The sequence below is a fragment of the Mobula hypostoma genome, chromosome 3 (genome assembly GCF_963921235.1).
Source record: "Mobula hypostoma chromosome 3, sMobHyp1.1, whole genome shotgun sequence".
Lineage (NCBI taxonomy): Eukaryota > Metazoa > Chordata > Chondrichthyes > Myliobatiformes > Myliobatidae > Mobula > Mobula hypostoma.
The window spans coordinates 193,937,999-193,956,580 of record NC_086099.1 but is presented as its reverse complement, the minus strand read 5'-3'; the positions used below and the strand labels follow the sequence as shown (position 1 = coordinate 193,956,580).

The 18,582-nt window shown below is 45.0% G+C and overlaps 1 protein-coding gene across 3 annotated transcripts in view; it reads left to right on the top strand.

The window, feature by feature from the left end:
* The window catches only part of LOC134344471 (rho GTPase-activating protein 12-like), a 228,866-nt gene that overhangs the window by 189,671 nt on the left and 20,613 nt on the right, over positions 1 to 18,582 (top strand). For all 3 annotated transcript variants that reach the window (XM_063044341.1, XM_063044339.1, XM_063044338.1), the window contains 3 exons: positions 16,211 to 16,330; positions 17,187 to 17,285; positions 17,548 to 17,625. In XM_063044341.1, coding sequence (XP_062900411.1) covers positions 16,211 to 16,330; positions 17,187 to 17,285; positions 17,548 to 17,625 — 297 coding nt within the window. The remainder of the gene's footprint in view (positions 1 to 16,210; positions 16,331 to 17,186; positions 17,286 to 17,547; positions 17,626 to 18,582) is intronic.

Below are 18,582 nucleotides of genomic sequence, written 5' to 3'. Positions count from 1 at the left end.
ATATCTTTCGTTAGAAGATCCAACTTCCTTGCCAAACAATAAAAGAACAGTCGAGGCTACATCTCTCAGGACAGAAAAGCAACTAGCCAAAGAACCCGAGTGGAAAGCTGCCTACACTGCTCAAGTGTATGACATGATCGATCGAAGGGCTGCAATGAAAGTCCAAAGACACAGCTATCAACTGGAAAGGGCCAGTCTGGTACGTGAGTCACCTTACTGCTCCGAACCCGCACTCTGTCACGACCCCTGTGCGACTTGTGTGGAACAGCAGCCAAAAGTTCAGAGGCGTGAGCTTGAATGACCTGCTAATGAAAGGTCCAGATGTCCTCAACCAGATTCTCACTGTCCTGCTCAGATTCAGGGGTGGAGTATATGCTGCTCTGGGTGACATAAAAAAGATGTACAATTCTGTTTGGTTGGAAGTCCGAGAAGTGCACCTGTATAGGATCCTCTGGTGAGACTCTGAGGATGATGAGCTGGGGGAATATACAATCACAAGAGTGAATATCGGAGATTAACCAGCAGGGTAGATTGCGCAGCTAGCAAAGCGCGAAACTGCTAACCTCCCTCCTTTCAACCACCTCAAAGAGGAGCGGCAGGTGCTCCAACACGACAGCTACGTTGTTGACATTCTTACATCCCACAACAACCTTGACCAGCTGAAATCCATCACAGCAAATGTGGAGCAGATCCTGAAGGCCAAAGGTTTCAAGCTCAAGCCTTGGGTCTTTTCTGGGCAAAATGGGAGGAAGGAGTACAATGACAAGCTGGAGAAGTCCAAGGCAGAAGCCATGGTCTTGCCAAACTAAATGTGCTATGATGACAACAAGGCACTTGGCCTGGGCTACATAGTAGAAGAGGACAAGCTCCATGTCATGATTGCAATCAATTTCTCGAAGAGAAGGGAAAAAAAATGAGACTTAGCCAAGACCTTCTACAAGAGCAAATCAGAGAACAGACGCCAAACCCCCTGACACGAAGAGAACTGCTCAGCCAAGTATCAGGACTGTATGACCCAGTTGGCCTGGTAACTCCTGCTAAGCAGAAGGGAGCTGTTCTGGTACGAAGGGCGTTCCAAGAGGCAAAGGGCGAAAGGTGTCCAGTCAAAGGCACATGGGACATAGCTCTCTCAGCTGGCCTCAGGGAGGATGCAATTAAGCTCTTCGAGGAGTATGTTCAACTTGGCAAGGTAAAGTTCACCAGGGCACTGACTCCCCCATGCTTCACTGAGGGACCCTGGGCAATCACGTTCTCTGATGGAAGCGAGCACGCCTATGGAGCAGTGATGTACCTCAGGTGGAACTCGGACCAGGGCTCAATCGTCAGGTCAGGCTGGTGGAATCTAAAGCCAAATTAACTCCCTTGGATTACAAAGATGATGTTGTTAAAGCAGAGATGTGTGGAGCAGTGTTTGCCTCACACCTGAGAAAGTACTTTGAGCTGCATAGCTGAATCCAAGTTGGGAGGTGGTAACATTTCGTTGATAGCCAAACAGTCCTTGGTGCAGTACAGCGAGAAAGTTATGGCTATCAAACATTCTTTGCAAATAGGATCAGAGAGATTCAAAACAGCACAGGGATCCAGGACTGGCTGTGGATTCCTGGTCCGCAAAATATTGCTGATGTAATCACCAGAGGAGCCAGCCTTCAAGACCTGTACAGGTTCTTGGACGCCCTGAACGAAGCAGCCCCGCAGGAGACCGCGGCAAAAAATGGAACGGAGTGGATATGGAAAATCCATCCGCCTGATTCTCCACACAGGAATGGTGCTGCAGAAGCCACTGTATGCATTGTAAAGAGAGCACTCCAGAGTCTTGGGGAGGAGTCTGGGCTCAGTTACAGCTAGTTCCAGACAACTCTTCACATAGCAGCCAACCTTGCCAATGAGCACCCAATTGACGCCAAGGTACAGAGCCGGGAAGACTGTATTCAGGATGTCACACCCAACACTCTTCTACTCGGTCGAGCATCTCAAAGTGGGGATTTCAAAACCTTTGACTTTTCCAGCTACCCCTACAAAAGACTCCGAGCAATGCAGTCAGAGGTAACCAAGTCCTGGAGGTGCTGGAGCCAACTCGCTGGTCCTAATTTGTTTGTCAGGAGCAAGTGGCATACTGCACAGAGAAACGTCACTGTTGGGGACGTCGCCTGGTTAAGTGACCAAAGTGCACTGAGAGGACATTTCAAGCTTGGCAGAGTTGTCAATACTAATCCAGACAGCAAAAGCATCGTGAGGGACGTCAACCTCGGGATCTTCCCAAGCTACAGTGTTCCTGTGACAAAAGCTCTGAAAGTAACAACAAGGCATCCAATCTTTGATGGGAAAAAAGACAGGATCCAAGCCACCATCCTTCACAGGGATGTCAGGCAGCTGGTTGTCTTACTACCTGCTGAGGAACAGATGGAAAGTCAAGTCAGCAATACATCATAAGAACACCGAACTGGGACCGCCAAGTTTGCCTTTGAAGCTGGCGATCTCCCCAGTGTTTCCATGGGAAGATTGAGTGGGAGGTGTCGAGTCAAACTAGAGTTTCTAGAAAGTATTGGGACCTAGAGGCAAAAGGAAATAAAATTTAAAAGTAATAGGAAGAATCCACTGATAGTCCAGATGGAACTCACTGCCTGAGTGCTGCTTCTGCCCGGAACATTGGGAGGACCCCACAGAATCACAACGGCGGTCCGGGAGCAGCGTTGGAATCTGCGGTAAGATGCTGAACTTTAAATAACTTGAGAGACTGTTTAATGGAGAAGAGCACTGCTGTCACTGCTGTTTGGGTTAGTGCTAGCTTCACGTCACAGGAATCATTATGCGCGGGCGCTTCTGAGAAATGGCGCGAGGTTTAAGAAGAGTTTGGGAACCTTCGGGAAGGGTTGCCCGGTTTGAAAACATAACAGTCTGATAAGGAGCGGAGAGGTGCAGGTTGGAATCTGTCTACAAAGTCCAGAGAGGTAGCCAGTTTTTTCACCTTATGACTAGTGACTAATGTCTAATGGCTAATGGTTGGTGGAACTAATGGAACTATCAAACTGCCGCACTTGCGAAAAATAAAAGGAGGAAAAAGGAAAAGTTGTTTGGTCATTGAGTGGAATCTAGTAAAAAACCTTCGGGTAGATGCATTCAATCCCTTTCAAGTGGGGAAGCTGCATATGTTCAAAGAAGAAAAAGAAATCCGACTTGACAGACACAGACTGCGCCCAAGGTCAGCATTAAACCCCATTGCTCTTGTAATAGTGAATGGATAGTTTATTTTTTGGATGTCAACTGGTGACTGAATATTCACTATGCCCCCGGGGATCATTCCCTGGAACCTTTTCAAAATGGTGCCCTAGGATTTTTACCATTCAGTCATAAGAGCAGAAAGTTGGGATCTTGGACGTTACAACTTTCTTTTATTAACAGCTGTAACATGCTGTAAGGTTTCACTGCTAATGTAATGGCTTTTCTGTAATGTTCCACTGCTGAGATAATAGTTTCTCTGTAGCAGCAATGTTTGGGTTATGACTAGAGAAAATGGGGCATGCTAGCCAATGAGTGTAATTTGTTCTTTCTTGTGTGTCTGGGAGCTGGGAATTTGCAGTCTTTGGCCAGGGAGAGATGAGGAGAGAAGAAGCGAATGGAGAGAGTTGGTGGACCTCGGATGGAGTGGACGGAGCGAGGATCCAAAGGTCAGCGATGATCAGAGGAGGTCGATGGTGGACGAACGACCTTATCAGTGAGCTCCAGCGTTGCGCCTTAGACTGTTTCTTGAGAATGGGCCCTTTTTCTTTCTTTGTTTTCTTTACTAACCATATAGTCAAGTTAAGAATTATAAGGCTCAATCGCTTAATTGCATATTGTGTACTATTTATTATTTTGTGGTACTGATTTGTAACGGGACACATCGCACAGCATCTACCGAAACAAGATTTCTTAAGTTTGGTCAGGCCAGGGGGCTATAATCTCCTATATTAAGCCGCTTGCTGAAGCAAGAGTTACAATTGTGGGAGATGTGTTCGGGATTGATTCCGTTGGATGCTGTGTGATTACCCTGAGCATTGAACCAGTGTGGTAGATATTCGTACTCCGGATGAATTGTTAATTTGCCTGTTAAGTACTGTAAAGTTGCGATTGTGGGCAGAGGTTTAATGAAATGGCAGGGGCAGCTCTTGTTTTAATGCAGATCAGTGCTGATATAGCGGTAGCTGGGGGTGGAGATTTCAAAGACGGTTCTATCGTTTCTGAGACGTGAGGGGAAGGAGTGGTCAGATTTAGAATGTCTAATTAGTCCATGTCCTCCAGTGAAGAGTGAAAATTCTGAGTTAGTATCTGCCCTTACCTGAGTTAGTATCTGCCCTTACTTCTCTGGCGAATAAATGGAAAAATCAAGTTCAAAGTCCCAGCTATGGTAGGCTTTGCCTATTCTCTGGAATTACACCCACCCCTAAAGAGGAGGAGGAGTATGAGACTTGGGCGGAGCAGACCTCTCAGTTGTTAGATGAGTGGCAGTGCTCTGATGTAAAGCGACAGATTGGTTGAGATTTTGCGTGGGCGGGCCACTGATGTTGTGAGAGCCATCAGGTTTAAGTATCACGTAGTGACAACTGTCAGTTACATGCAAGTACTGGACAATGCTTTTGGCCCGACAGGAAGCCCAACGAAGCTCATGGTGGGGTTTCAGAACATGCATCAGAAGAAGGGGGAGAAGCTTTCTGCTTTTATTTTTCGGCTAGATGGGCAGCTAAATCGCATGCAGTGCAGAGGGGTCATTCAGGTAGCTGAGGTGGATCAGTTAAGAATGGACCAGATAACCAGGGGCGCCCAGTCCCATGACCTGATTGCTTGGGGTCTCCGACAGTCTTGTAAGAAGTGCCCCCCCCTATCTTTTGTTGAGTTGATCAGAGAGGTACGGGAAGAGGAGAATGTGTTGGAAGAGCAAGAGGCCTCCGTCAGCAGGGTATAGTCCTCAGTGGTGGTCCCCTGCGGTGAAGTGACCACGGATAGCCTGCCCCGGAGAGCGGTAGAGGAGATTGTGGCAGAGTTGAGAACAGAGATAATTCGGCTGTTATCAGCGGGTGTGGACCCCCCCTCCCCATATGATGCAGCTGATTGGGTGGGGGGGGGGAGAGCGCGGATCTCCCAAGGGGATGAACAATGCAGAGGGCTGCTGGCAGCGGATGTCACACCAGAAGGAGAGTGAGCCCCTGGATACCTAAACAGAGAGAGTTGTTGGGAAAACTTAGAGGAGACCCAGTGTGGGAACGGCCTGGTGTCTCTGGGGGAACACATTCTCAGCAATATACCAAGGAACCCCCAAAAGCGAAAGGCCCAATTCCTGAAAGCTTAGTGGGACCATGCTCCAGTGTGGATAGAGGGCATTTATGCTAAAGCTGTACTCGACGCTGAGTCGCAGGTCACGTTGTTGTACCGTTCCTTTTACAACCAGTATCTGAAGCATTTACCCTTGACCCCATTCAGGGCACTGGAGATCTGGGGGCTTAGTACTAGTGATTATCTGTATGACAGTTATTTGTCAGTGAAGTTGGAGCTCTCAGAGGCCGATGTGGGAGTGTCTTGCAGTCCTTGATACATTGGTGCTGGTTTGTCCGGACCCTGTTAAGGAAGACGGCTTTTTATTTCTGGTGGGGGCCAACACCCCTCTTGTGAGGAGACTCATGGGGGCCTGCAGGAAGAAGGCTGGTGAGAGTTTTCTGGGAACATCGTCCGTGCACCCGCTGTTTTGAGCTACTTTTGAGGAAGTGCGTGGCTGCATTAGGCTGGATACCGGATTTAGACGAGGGACTGTGTAGTTCACCCAGTTGAAGCCAATGGTAGTACAGCCCGGGGAAGTAGTGAGAGTGTTGGGGACACTTATATTTTCTGGAGTGCCTGAGGGCAAGGCCCTCTTAGTGGATGCTCCAGAAGACCACGAGGGTGAGTCGAGATTTCCTGCTGGGGACCTGGTGAGGCAAGCAGAGTGGCAGTGATTGTCAGGAACACTATGAAGAGGGAGGTCACCTTCAAGCGGGGGATGCCCCGGCACATTTGTTCCTGGTGACGATAATGTCTTGTGTCCCTGTGAGACCAGCTGGGGAAAAACTATTGGAAAAAGGGGGAAGTTGACCACTGAGTCATTCAACTTTGGGGACTCCCTGGTTCCTGCGGGTTGGAAGAGGAGGTTGGTAGAGAAGACGTTGAAGTTGGAAGGTGTTTTCCAATGACGAGTTTGATATGGGTTGTTCCAAGAGCACTCGTCACCCTATCTGGGTGACAGAGTTCACTCCGTTAGAGAGCGGTCATGGAGGCTGGCCCCTGCAGAGGTGGAGAACGTTTGGCAGCATTTATGTAAGTTGAAGGAAGCTGAGATCATCACCAAGTCATGAAGCCCCTATGCATCCCCAATAGCAGTGGCCCGAAAGGAGAATGGGAAGGTACGGATGCGTGTGGACAATAGGATTCTGAAATCCTCGACCAGTATACTGTCCCGAGGACTGAAGACATGCTTGCCTGCCTGAGTGGTGCAAAGTGGTTCATTGTGCTGGACTTGAGGAGTGGATATTACCAGATCCCCATGAGTGAGGTCGACAAAGAGAAAACAGCATTTATATGTCCCTGGGATTTTTCCAGTTCAAAAGGATGCCCCAGGGCATCTTGGGAGCCCCTGCAACCTTCCAGCGGGTCATGGAGAAGACGGTGGGGGATATGAACTTGCTTGAGGTATTGGTATATCTGGATGAGCTCATATTATTTGGATCCACCTTGGAAGAACGTGAAGTGAGGCTGCTGAAGGTGCTGGGCCACCTGAAAGCTGAAGGATTAAAACTTTCCCTGGACAAGTGCCAGTTCTGCCAATCGTCTGTTAGCTATGTTGGGCACATAGTCTCATGGGCTGGAGTAGCTACAGATCCAGCTAAGATAGAGGCAGTCACCACTTGGCCAAGACCCCAGACTGTGAGCGCTCTGTGCTCTTTCCTCAGGTTCTGTGGTTACTATCAGAGGTTCGTGAAAGGCTCTCCGTTGAATCAGCTTCTGTGCGGTTACCCTCCCTTGGGGAAGAATGGGTTGGGGAGAAAAGGACAGGAAAGTGGAGAGTATCTTAGTCCACCGGAGCCCTTTGGACCGAGGTGGGATGCAAAATGTGAGGAGGCCTTTCAGTTGCTGAAGGAGCTGCTGACCCAGGCACCGGTGCTGGCTTTTGCGGACCCCTGATTGCCGTATGTACTGCACACGGATGCCAGCCATGAGGGTGTTTAGTGGGTGTCCTGTATCAGGATCAGTGCACTGGGTTGAGGCCCGTTGTGTTTGTCAGCCAGAGTCTGTCGCCCTCCAAGAAAAACTATCCCATGCACAAGTTGGAATTTCTGGCGTTGAAATAGGTGGTGGTGGATAAGCTGAGTAGCTATTTCTACGGGGCTAAGTTTGAGGTGAGGACGGACAACAATCCCCTAACTTATATCCTGATCTCAGCAAAACTGGATGCCACAGGCCATTGGTGGTTGGTGGTGTTGTCTGCCTATGATTTCAGCCTGAAGTACCGGCCGGGAAGCAGGAATGTTGATGCTGATGCTTTGTCCCAACGGGCACGTGAGGGACTGGTCAGGGACGAGGAGTGGGAGAGTGTTCCTGCCCTGGGGAAGGCCATGTGTCAGTTTGCCATCACCGTGAAGGCAGAGGGAAAGGAGGGCCAGGATCGAGCAGTGGATCAATTGGGAGCTTCTGATGATGCCATTACCCAAGTTTACTGTAACCTGACTGATCTGAAGACAATCAGCTGCCAGAATTGAGTTCCTTAGAGGTGGCAGCTGCTCAGCGAGATGATCCGGGCATTGGTACTATTTGGTCAGCTGTCGAAAAGGGAGACATGGCTCAGGTGGAGAAGACGAAACATGCGTCGATGCCTCCATTACTGCGAGAGTGGCCTCAGTTGGAGTTGAAGAACCAGATCTTGTATCGGGTCATGTCACCCCCAGACCGGCGTTGCCAGCTGGTTCTGCTGGAGAAGTATCAGAGGATTGATGATTCTGGACATTTGGAGGTGGAAAAGACTTATGGATTGCTCAGAGACCAGCTTTACTGGTCCCAGATGAAATCGGAGGTCGAAGAATACTGAAGGCAATGCATTCGATGCATACAGCGGAAGACACTGCCTACGTGGGCAGCTCCCTTGTCTTACTTGCAGAGCACCGGGCCTCTGGACCTAGTGTGTATGGATTACCTGTCAATAGAACCCGATGCCAGCAACACGGCGAATGTCTTAGTCAACACGGACCACTACACCAGATATGCTCAGGCTTTTCCTACCAAGGAGCAGAGGGTGTCTATAGTGGCAAAAGTGTTATGGGAGAAGTATTTCATCTATTTTGGCCTTCCCAGACAGATAGATAGTGATCAGGAATGGGATTTCGAGAGCAGAGTCATCCATGAGTTACTGGGCATGCTTGGAGTCGAGAAGTCAAGGACCACGCCCTATCTCCCGCAGGGTGATTCCCAGCCAGAGAGGTTTAATCAGGACCCTGGAGATCAGCAAGAAGAGCGAGTGGAGTCAAGGTATTGGACATCTGGTTCACAGTTACAACTGTACACAAAATGAAGCTACTGGATACTCGCTTTATTATTTGATGTTTGGGTGCGAGGCGAGTTTGCCCATTGACCTTTGTTTTGGGACTGCTGAGGGTGACTTACCCCCAAGGACTTATCTGAAGTATGTGTCTGATATGAGAAGAGAGCTGAAAAGGGCTTATGAATTAGCTGGGGACGTGGTTGACAAGCAGAATCAAGGAAATAAGAGGAGGTACGATCAGAAGATGAGGTTCTCCTAACTCCTGCTGGGAGACCGAGTCCTCGTAAGGAATTTGGGGCTATCCGCAAAGCATAAGTTGGCTGAGCGCTGGGAGGCTACACCCTATATGGTGGAGGGTCAAGTGCCAAACCTACCAGTTTTCCTGGTGAAACCAAAGGATGGGAATGAGCCTGTTAAGATTCTCCACTGGAACCACCTGCTGCACCTGGGACAAAAGGTTGGAGCCTACACCTAGTAAGAGGACTCTGCGGAAACACAGGGCGACTGCAAGGCCCACAGCAGGCGAGGTTAGGCCGGCCCCCACCCCTGAGAGGGATACTGATTCAGAGGATGAGTACCTGGATGTGTGGTATATGCTGCCTTTTGCTAACTCCCCATTGATTGAGGAAGAGACTCCTGGCCCTTCTCCCGCAGAGTGTGATTGGACTTTGTGTTTTGCAGGAAGGGGTGACGAATTATCTCAACGTCATGAGGACAGGACTAAATTTGGTGAGGGGAGAATGTAACATGCGGTAAGGTTTCACTGCTAATGTAATGGCTTCTCCGTAATGTTCCATTGCTGAGGTGATGGTTTCTCTGTAGCAGCAATGTGTGGGTTATGACTAGAGATAACAGGGCATGCTAGTCAGTGAGCGGGATGTTGTTCTTTCTTGTGCGTCTGGGAGTCGGGAATTCATGGTCTTTGGCCGGGGAGAGATGAGGAGAGAATACACGAGTGGAGAGTTAGTAGACCTCAGACGGAATGGACTTGGAGCGAGGGTCCAAAGGTCAGCGACGATTGGAGGAGGTCGATGGTGGATGAACGGCCTTATCAGTGAGGTCCAATGTTGCGCCTTAGACTGTTTTACATGAATGGGCCCTTTTTCTTTTTTTGTTTTCTTTACTAAGCCTATAGTCAACTTAAGAATTATAAAGCTCAATCGCTTAATTGCATATTGTGTACTGTTTGTTATTTCGTGGTACTGATTTGCAACAGGGGACACATCACGCAGCATCCACCCAAACGAGATTTCTTAAGCTTGGTCAGGCTGGGGGCGGGATGGGGGGCTATCGGCCCTATATTAAGCTGCTGGCCGAAGTGAGAGTTACACAGCAATTGAATGTCGGTTTAAAGTTCTATGCTCAGATCTTTGGAGTGGGACTTGAATTTTCAGACTCTTGGTCGATTGAAGATGGAAGAGCGACACATGGGACTTTAAAACTTAGTCTTTTTTTAATGGTTCCCATTGAAATCCTTGTCTGATTTTAAGTCATCTATACACTACTAAAATTCTCATGCTCTGTCTATTTTTCTTTTTGTGACCTCCAATTAGCGCAAATGGTGCATTACAGCGGCGCTTTTGTATCTAAATCGAATTAAAATGTGCTAACTTACAGAATGCAGGCAAAGTTCAGGGTTATATATTCATATAAAATTGCTCATTCGCCAAAAATCAACAGGCTGACTTTCACTGGAGACCCGATCGGCTATCATGGAAATCGGGACACCACAGCCCAACGCATGCGCACAGCTAGCCTCAGCAGCGATACCTTCTGGAGCAAAAGGGCAGGGCAGCTCTATTTCGAGGGGTCACATTCTGCTAATCACCATCAGCATGTGCAGGATTGGGACAGATCTAACTGCCACCCCTCAATAAGAGATAATTAAATCTTATTGTAATGACATACTTTTTTACTTTATTGTTGCCAAACAATTGATACTAGAGTGTACAATCATCACAGCGATATTTGATTCTGTGCTTCGTGCTCCCTGGAGTACAAAACAATAGTAAATATAATAAAGATTTAAATTATAAATCATAAATAGAAAATGGAAAACATATAGTGCAAAAAAACCGAGAGGCAGGTCCAGTTATTTGGAAGGTACGGCCCAGATCTGGGTCAGGATCTGTTCAGCAGTGTTATCACAATTGGAAAGAAGCTGTTCCCAAATCTGGCTGTACGAGTCTTCAAGCTCCTGAGCCTTCTCCCGGAGGGAAGAGGGCCAAAAAGTGTGTTGGCTGGGTGGGTCGTGTCCTTGATTATCCTGACAGCACTGTTCTGACAGCGTGTGGTGTAAAGTGAATCCAAGGATGGAAGATTGGTTTGTGTGATGTGCTGGGCTGTGTTCACGATCTTCTGCAGCTTCTTCCGGTCTTGGACAGGACAACTTCCATACCAGGTTGTGATGCACCCTAGAAGAATGCGTTCTACAGTGCATCTATAAAAATTAGTGAGAATTTTAGGGGACAGGCCAAATTTCTCAGGAACTAAAGGCGCTGGTGGGCCTTCTTGGCAGTGGACTCTGCTTGGTTGGACCAAGTCAGGTCATTTGTGATATTGACCCAGAGGAACTTAAAGCTTTTGACCTGTTCCACCTGAGCACCACCAATGTAGATGGGGTCGTGTGGTGCTCCTGAAGTCAACAACCAATTCCTTCATCTTGCTGACATCGAGGGATAGGTTTTTGTCTTCGCACCATGCCACCAGGTTCTTAATTTCCTCTCTGTACTCAATCTCATCATTACCCGAGATACGGCCTACAATAGTGGTGTTATCAGCAAACTTATATATTGAGTTCGATGGAAACTTGGCTACACAATCATGGGTGTACAGGGAGTACAGCAGGGGGCTGAGTACACAGCCTTGTGGGGCACCGGTGCTCAGAGTGATTGTAGAGGAGAGCTTGTCCCCTATTTTTACAGCCTGGGTCCTGTCTGTGAGGAAGTTGAAGATCCAGCTGCAGATCTGAGTGCTAAGGCCCAGGTTCTGGAGCTTAGGAATCAGTTTATTTGGAATGATGGTATTAAAGGCAGAGCTGTAGTCAATGAAAAGGAGCCTTACATATGCGTCTTTATTCTCCAGGTTTTCTAAGGAGGAATGTAGGGCTAGAGAATGACTATCGGTAAGCTGTGGTTGATGAGTGCCGTAACCAATCGCTCGAAGCACTTCATAGCAATTGATGTCAGAGCCACAGGTCGATAGTCATTCAGGCATGCCACCTTGCTCTTCTTTGTTTCTTTTTCTTTTTCTTTTTCAATCTTTTTATTAGTTTCATAATAATAAACATACCATAATATTGATACAAAGTTATTGGGAATACATTGTTATAGTTAACATAGTTAAATATAAGCCCAGTTGACACATGAGTGTTAAATCTCCCAATCATATAGGATACAGATGTGATATACAAAGCAAAAAAAATCTAAAAAAAATCATGAAAAAGGAAAAAAAAATACCCCCCCAAAAAAAACCTAACCTAAACAGTGTTAATCAACTAAAGTTAAAAAAAAAAGACATGGGCTGTTATGTAACATAAAAAAAAGGAACCATTAGTGTCGTATCTTGCTCTTCTTTGGCACCGGGATTGTCGTTGCCTTCTTAAAACATAAGGGGATCTTACACTGAAGCAGGGGGCAGCTGAAGATGTCAGCAAACACTCCAGCTATCCTGCTTGCACAGGCCCGGAGAACCCGTCCCTGGACGCCATCTGGGCCCGTTGCCTTCCTTGGATTTATCTTCAGGAAGACCCTTCTAATGTTCTCTTCGGTAACGATGAATCTCGATGCCACCAGGTCCAGTTCATCCGGAGGGAGTGGGACGCTCCTCTTCTGTTCGAATCTTGCGTAGAATACATTAAGTTCATCAGGAAGAGAAGCGCTACAGTTATTGATATTCCCAGCCTTTTCTTTGCGCCCAGTGATCTCATTTAGACCCTGCCATAGTCTACTGGCATCCCTCTGGTTAGCCTGGGCTTCCAACATGTCTTGATATTGCCTCTTGGCGCCCTTAATGGCTTTCCGGAGTTTGCCCCTGGATTCTGTGTAGCGACTGGTATCCTTGGACCTAAAAGCCGCAGCTCTAGCCTTCAAAAGGGACTGGACCTCATAATTCATCTAAGGTTTCTAGTTAGGGAGTACCTGGATCGTCTTGCAAGACACCCATAAAATGCTTTGCTGCAGTCAAAGGACAGCAGTGACTATATCACGTCCATTTAGGACAGCGCCAACCACATCATCAAGAATAATAAGCATCCTTTGGTGTTAGTGCTTCGTATCTTCTATCCAGCATTAGGGTGAAAAAAATGGTCAGCCTAATTATGCCGCGTGGAAAGGGAAGGGGGACGTTATGGTCAAGAGATGACGCCAAACGTCGTCGGGGAGTGGCAAGGAGAGGGAGAGAACAAGAATCGGATGAGGCCAGGGCCGCACAATTCCAGGATCCAAGAGTCAAGACAAAAAAAGATGAGAGAAGAAGAGACAAGAGGAGGAGAGGCATGCACGTCTCCAGGATCAAAGACAAACAACCAACAGCAGAAGAGATGAAGAGATGGGGGATGAAAGGGCTGCACATCTCCAGAATGACAACGAGAGGCACAAGGGTGGCAGATAAACCAGAAATGATGCCATCAAAAGTGTTCTTCGTTAATTGAGGAGCAGCTATACTTGCTTTGCTACGCCTCGTTCTTCTTTAATAAACTGAGGTTTTCTACTTCAGTTTCCAAAGCAAAGCGATACCAGTAGTATCCTGGTCACAACAGACTGCACTACCCTTCTCCCAAAGGATGCCCCAACGGGTCACCCCGTTGTCTAGTTGCTACTCAAGCTGTCGGCAAAAAGTTTATGGAAGTGATTTGCAACTGAATCTTTCATTCAACTGTAGTTCCACTTCTGCAACCTGTTGCTTGTCATATTTATTAGCTTACCCTCATTTCACATAAAAGATATACAGCCGTCTGAGCCAGATCAAGAAGCAAATTTGAGAAATAAAAGTATTAAAAGCAAAATATGACTAGTTGAGTTTGAAATCTAGCTGGCAATGGCTGTTTCTTCATTAGCTTGTGGTATGGTGAAGAACTGAAAAAAAAAGTGTTTGTGGCATCTGCAGTTATGTAGATTGCTTGTGATGAGTGAAATGACAAAAGAGAAAAAGAAAATGGTGCAAAGAAATCTTCAGTGATTCACATCCTATCCTTCATCCATTGTAGTGTAGTGGTTAGTGCAACACTATTAGAGCTCAGAGCGCCAGAGTTTAGTTCCACGTCCTCTGTAAGCAAGTTTGTACCTTCTTTCCCGTGTGTGTGTGTGTGTGTGTGTGTGGGTTTCCTCCAGGTGCTCAGGTTTTCTCTCACTGTCCAAAGTTGTACCAGTTAGTAAGTTAATTGGTCATTATAAATTGTTCCGTGATTAGGCTAGGGTTAAATCAGAAGGTTACTGGGTGGCATGGCTTGAAAGGCCAGAAGGGCCTATTCCATGCTGTGTCTCTAAATAAATGAATAAACCAATCACTTCACTCAGGATGAGGTAGTAAATTGGATTCAATATTGGCTTCACTGGAGAAGCCAGGAAGTGGTAATAGTTGGTTGCCTCTCTGACTGGAAGCCTGTGACTAGTGGTTTGCCGGATCTGTTGTTGTTTGTTATTTATATCAGCAATCTGGATAATAGCGTGTGTGTACTGGATTAGCACCTTTGGGGGGCATAGCGGGCAGCAAGGGAGACTATCAAAGCTTGGAGTAGGATCTGAACCATTTGGAAAAATGGGCTGAAAAACGGCAGATGAAATTTGATGCAGACAAGTATGAGGTGTTTGGGAGGACAAGCCAGGGTAGGACTTACACAGTGAAGTGCAATAGAAGAGGGATCTGAGAATAATTCCTCAAAAGTGGCGTCACAGGTAGATAGGGCCATAAAGAGGGTTTTTGGCAGATTGGCTTTATAAATTGGGTACAGGATGTTGAAGTTGTCCAGGACATTAGCGTAGTGTAATTTGGAGTATTATTTGCACTTAGGGTCACCTACATACAGAAAATATATTAATAACATTGAAAGAGTATGGAGAAAATTTATAGGGATGTTGCCTGGGCAAGGATTTGAGTTATAGGCAGAAGCTGATAGGTTAGGACTTTATTCTTTGGAACACAGAAGAATGAGAGGAAATTTGATAGAAGCATACAAATTGAGGGATATAGATTGGGTAAATACAAGCAGGCTTTTTTCCAGTGAGGTTGGGTGAGACTGCGAGCTAGAGGACATGGGTTAAGGGTGAAGGGTGAAATGTTTAAGAGGAACAGGAGGGGGAAATGAACTTCAATCAGGGAGTGGAAAGCTTTGCCAGCAGAAGTAGTACATAAAAGTTTGATTCCAATGTTTAGGAGAAATTTGGGTAAGTATATGAATGGGAGGAATATGGAGGGCTGTGGTCCAAGTTGGGGGTCAATGGGACTAGGCAGGATATCAGTTCAGTACAGGCTAGACTAAAGACCTGTTTCTGTGGTGTAGTATTTTGCCTGTCATAGTTAAGAAGTGGAGAGACTGGCACATTGATTTCTAGTGGTGATTGATTGTTTTCTTTTGGGTGCAGACATTTTTGCTGCCAGAAAGAATGCTTTTTTTTAGTGAATGTCCTGAGTAATTTTGAGATTTTTCAGTCATGACAGAATATCTGACATGTAAATGGGAGTCATGGAGAAACAAAAGTAGTAGTGAGTTTATAAAAGCTGAGGAAATTGGTGAAGTGCGGTACAGTGGCACAAGTAGGGCACTGGATGTATAAGAGGGTTCTAATTATCTAATTGGTGCAACATTGTTCTGATTGTATGTGAGCAAATCATTCAATCTACTTTGATTGAATCATTATCTATTTTTCTGCATTATTCTTAGAATAATACATTTGATATTGCTGTTCTCTATGATATCTTGTCAATAAATGTATGAAGCATTTCCTGCACCCAAGGAGAAAAGGATGTTTTTACTCCTATTGCAAATGTTTTGTGAATACCTTTAAAATATTAAGGTTGCTGCCTTTTTACTTGACATCCTGAATTTGTAGAATCTGTTTGATTCTCCACCTTAACCTTCCCTTTAATTATTTAACCAGTAAATTGTCAGCAGCTCTGCCACATCTTTTTAAAGTGTTGTGTACATGGAAGAGTATGCACATGGTTGGTTGCCTGAATTATTGAAGTGCAAGATGCTTGTCATCAAAGTTTTTGCTAGTACCTCCAGATGCTTACCATGTACCTGAGGAGTATGTATGAAGTTATTTGGGGGGGGAAAAATCAAGAAAACAACAGTTACTCTTCACAATGAATCTGTTTAAATACTCTGATCAGTTGATGCTAAACACTAAAAATTACATAAACATGTGTGTAAATTAGTACCAAATATGACAAAAGCCTTATTGCAGAACCACCCACAATGGATGGATTGTAAAACCTGGTTATGCTTGTTCATTAAAAGCCACAGTAAAAGTGTTAATTTGACTTATTTGCTGACAGAATTGAAATACCTCTGGAGGCTACTTTATTGGAAGGGTCCTTTGAATCAATATGCAGATAGTCACCATCTTAATTCTTAATATTAAAAAAATATATAATCACTTCCTTACAAAGAAGCTCCAAAATTGTGCATCAATGTCTGACTTTTTTGTAGCTTATCCTTTTTTGTTGTTCCAGCAATGAAATCCTCTAGCAATATAGATAATGCAGACCAAAAAAAGACCAAAACAAAATTGAAAAAGTTTCTTACACGAAGGCCAACACTTCAGGCAGTGAGAGATAAAGGCTATATTAAAGGTAAGAAAAGTAAATCAAATCTTTGCAATATTTCGTCTCAAATTACAAGGGACACTGCTATTTTTGATATAAGCTTTGACAAATGCTGTAGACTTTTTGATTTTAGTAAGTAATTCAGTCAGTGGATTTCTCCTCCATTTTTCCTATGAAGGACTCAAGTGGCCTGACACTACCTACAGCCAAGGAGATAGTATTTCTCTTAATAGGTCTTTATCAGAACTGTTCATGTCATATACAAGTGTCTAGTTTTCTTCTCACTCCTTATGAAAAAACGTGGGAGTTCAGCTGAGCCAGCAGAACAACCAAGTCAGTGAGTTTTGGTTTCCTGCACAAATTTGCTGAACTTGTGGAACTTTTCAAACACTAATTTCTAAAAGACAAGAATGCCAAACCATTATTTCATTATTCATATAATTTTTGAAGAGAAGAGGATGAAACGCATGCTGCAGTAAATGTATTTAATTTTGATCAGTCTGAGTTGTAGCTCTTGGGTGCTTTGCTGGTTCGTACTAAACCATTGATAAACTGAATTTATGCAACTTGAAAATGTAGCTTGTTCTTATTTTTGAAATATTATAATAAAATTGTTACATTATTTTATGCTGAGAATGTTATATAGTATCCAGGCATTTTGGTATATGCTTAATCGATAATGGAAGTTTCCTTAAAGCCTGTTGTTTAAATTAAACTTAAGTATGAAATATTTAAATATCTTTTTGCTGGAGTTTTTAGGCTGATATAAATGAATATCATTTGCATCCTCACTGAATGCAAGTTGTTAGATTCACTGTTTTTTTACACAAAATCATGGTCATTATGTGAAATTGGATTACCTATAACATTTCTTCATGTATAGATCAAGTGTTTGGATGCAATTTAAACAGTCTTTGTCAGAGAGAAGGCACAACCATACCTAAATTTGTGACGCTGTGTATTGATCACGTGGAAAAAGAAGGTATGGCATTCTAATTGTTTTCTTTAAAGCATCTCACACAAGTTCTTAACAATGTTGGTGGAATATTTTTAATGTATCTAGAATTATGCAAATTGGCATATAATTTCAGACAGTTACATTTTCTTTAATTTCATCTTAAATATGGACTAATCACACTTGCAAAATATCAATTTTCAAATTTCTGAGTTTTTATATTCTTGTAATTCAGTCTCTGAGCTTGTATTCCTGCTTATTCTTATGTTGATTCATCTCATGCCATCAGGCTTGAATATTGATGGTCTGTATAGAGTAAGTGGCAACCTGGCTGTGATACAAAAACTGCGATTTGCTGTCAACCATGGTAAGTCTTTTTCTTTATTTATAAAGTCCTTGTTTATAATTTGGAGAAGAACTTGATTTTTAAAAATTTGGTTAAGCCCAAACTCCAAATGTTTAAATGTCACTGATACCTTAATTGTAAACCTAAAAAGTTCCAGGGTGATGGTTGAGATTTTCTATTTTTTAAGATGGCCATTACCTGTATAGTGGCACGTGGCCAAGTGGTTAGGGCGTTGGACTAGCAATCTGAAGGTCGTGGGTTCGAGCCTCGGCTGAGGCAGTGTGTGTGTCCTTGAGCAAGGCACTTAACCACACAAAGCTTCAGTCTACCCAGCTGAGAATGGGTACTGGCAAAAATGCTGGGGGTTAACCTCGCGATAGACTGGCCTCCTATTCGGGGGAGGGTGTGGGGGAGTCTTGTACTCTCAGTTGCTTCACGCCACGGAAACCGGCATAAGCACCAGCCTGATGGGCCACAAGGCTCATGACAGACTTTAATCTTTTAATTACCTGTATGGTATCTTTGTAACATCCGCAAACATGGGCACAAAGCCATCAATTCCATCATCCACATCATTGATATATAATGTGAAAAGAAGTCGTCCTAACACCAGTCCCTGCGGAATACCACTAGACACTGGCAGCCAACCAGAAAAGGCCACATTTATTCCCATTCTTTGCCTCCTGCCAGTCAGCCAATTTTCTGTTTTTGGTAGTTTCTCGCCATCCTTCTTACTAAAGAGAGAACTTCAGAGCAGAAATCAATAACTGCAGGAGCAACTTAGATGATGGAGTTGCATCTGTGGAAGGAAAGGAATTAATGATGGTTCAGGTCGAGACCCTGCATCAAGACTGAGAGTGGAGAAGGAAGGCAGCCAGTATTACGGTATTAAGAGAGGAGTAGCTATGAGATGGGCGGCAGTAAAAACATAGAAAACCTAGACAGTACAGGCCTTTTGGCCCACAATGCTGTGCTGAA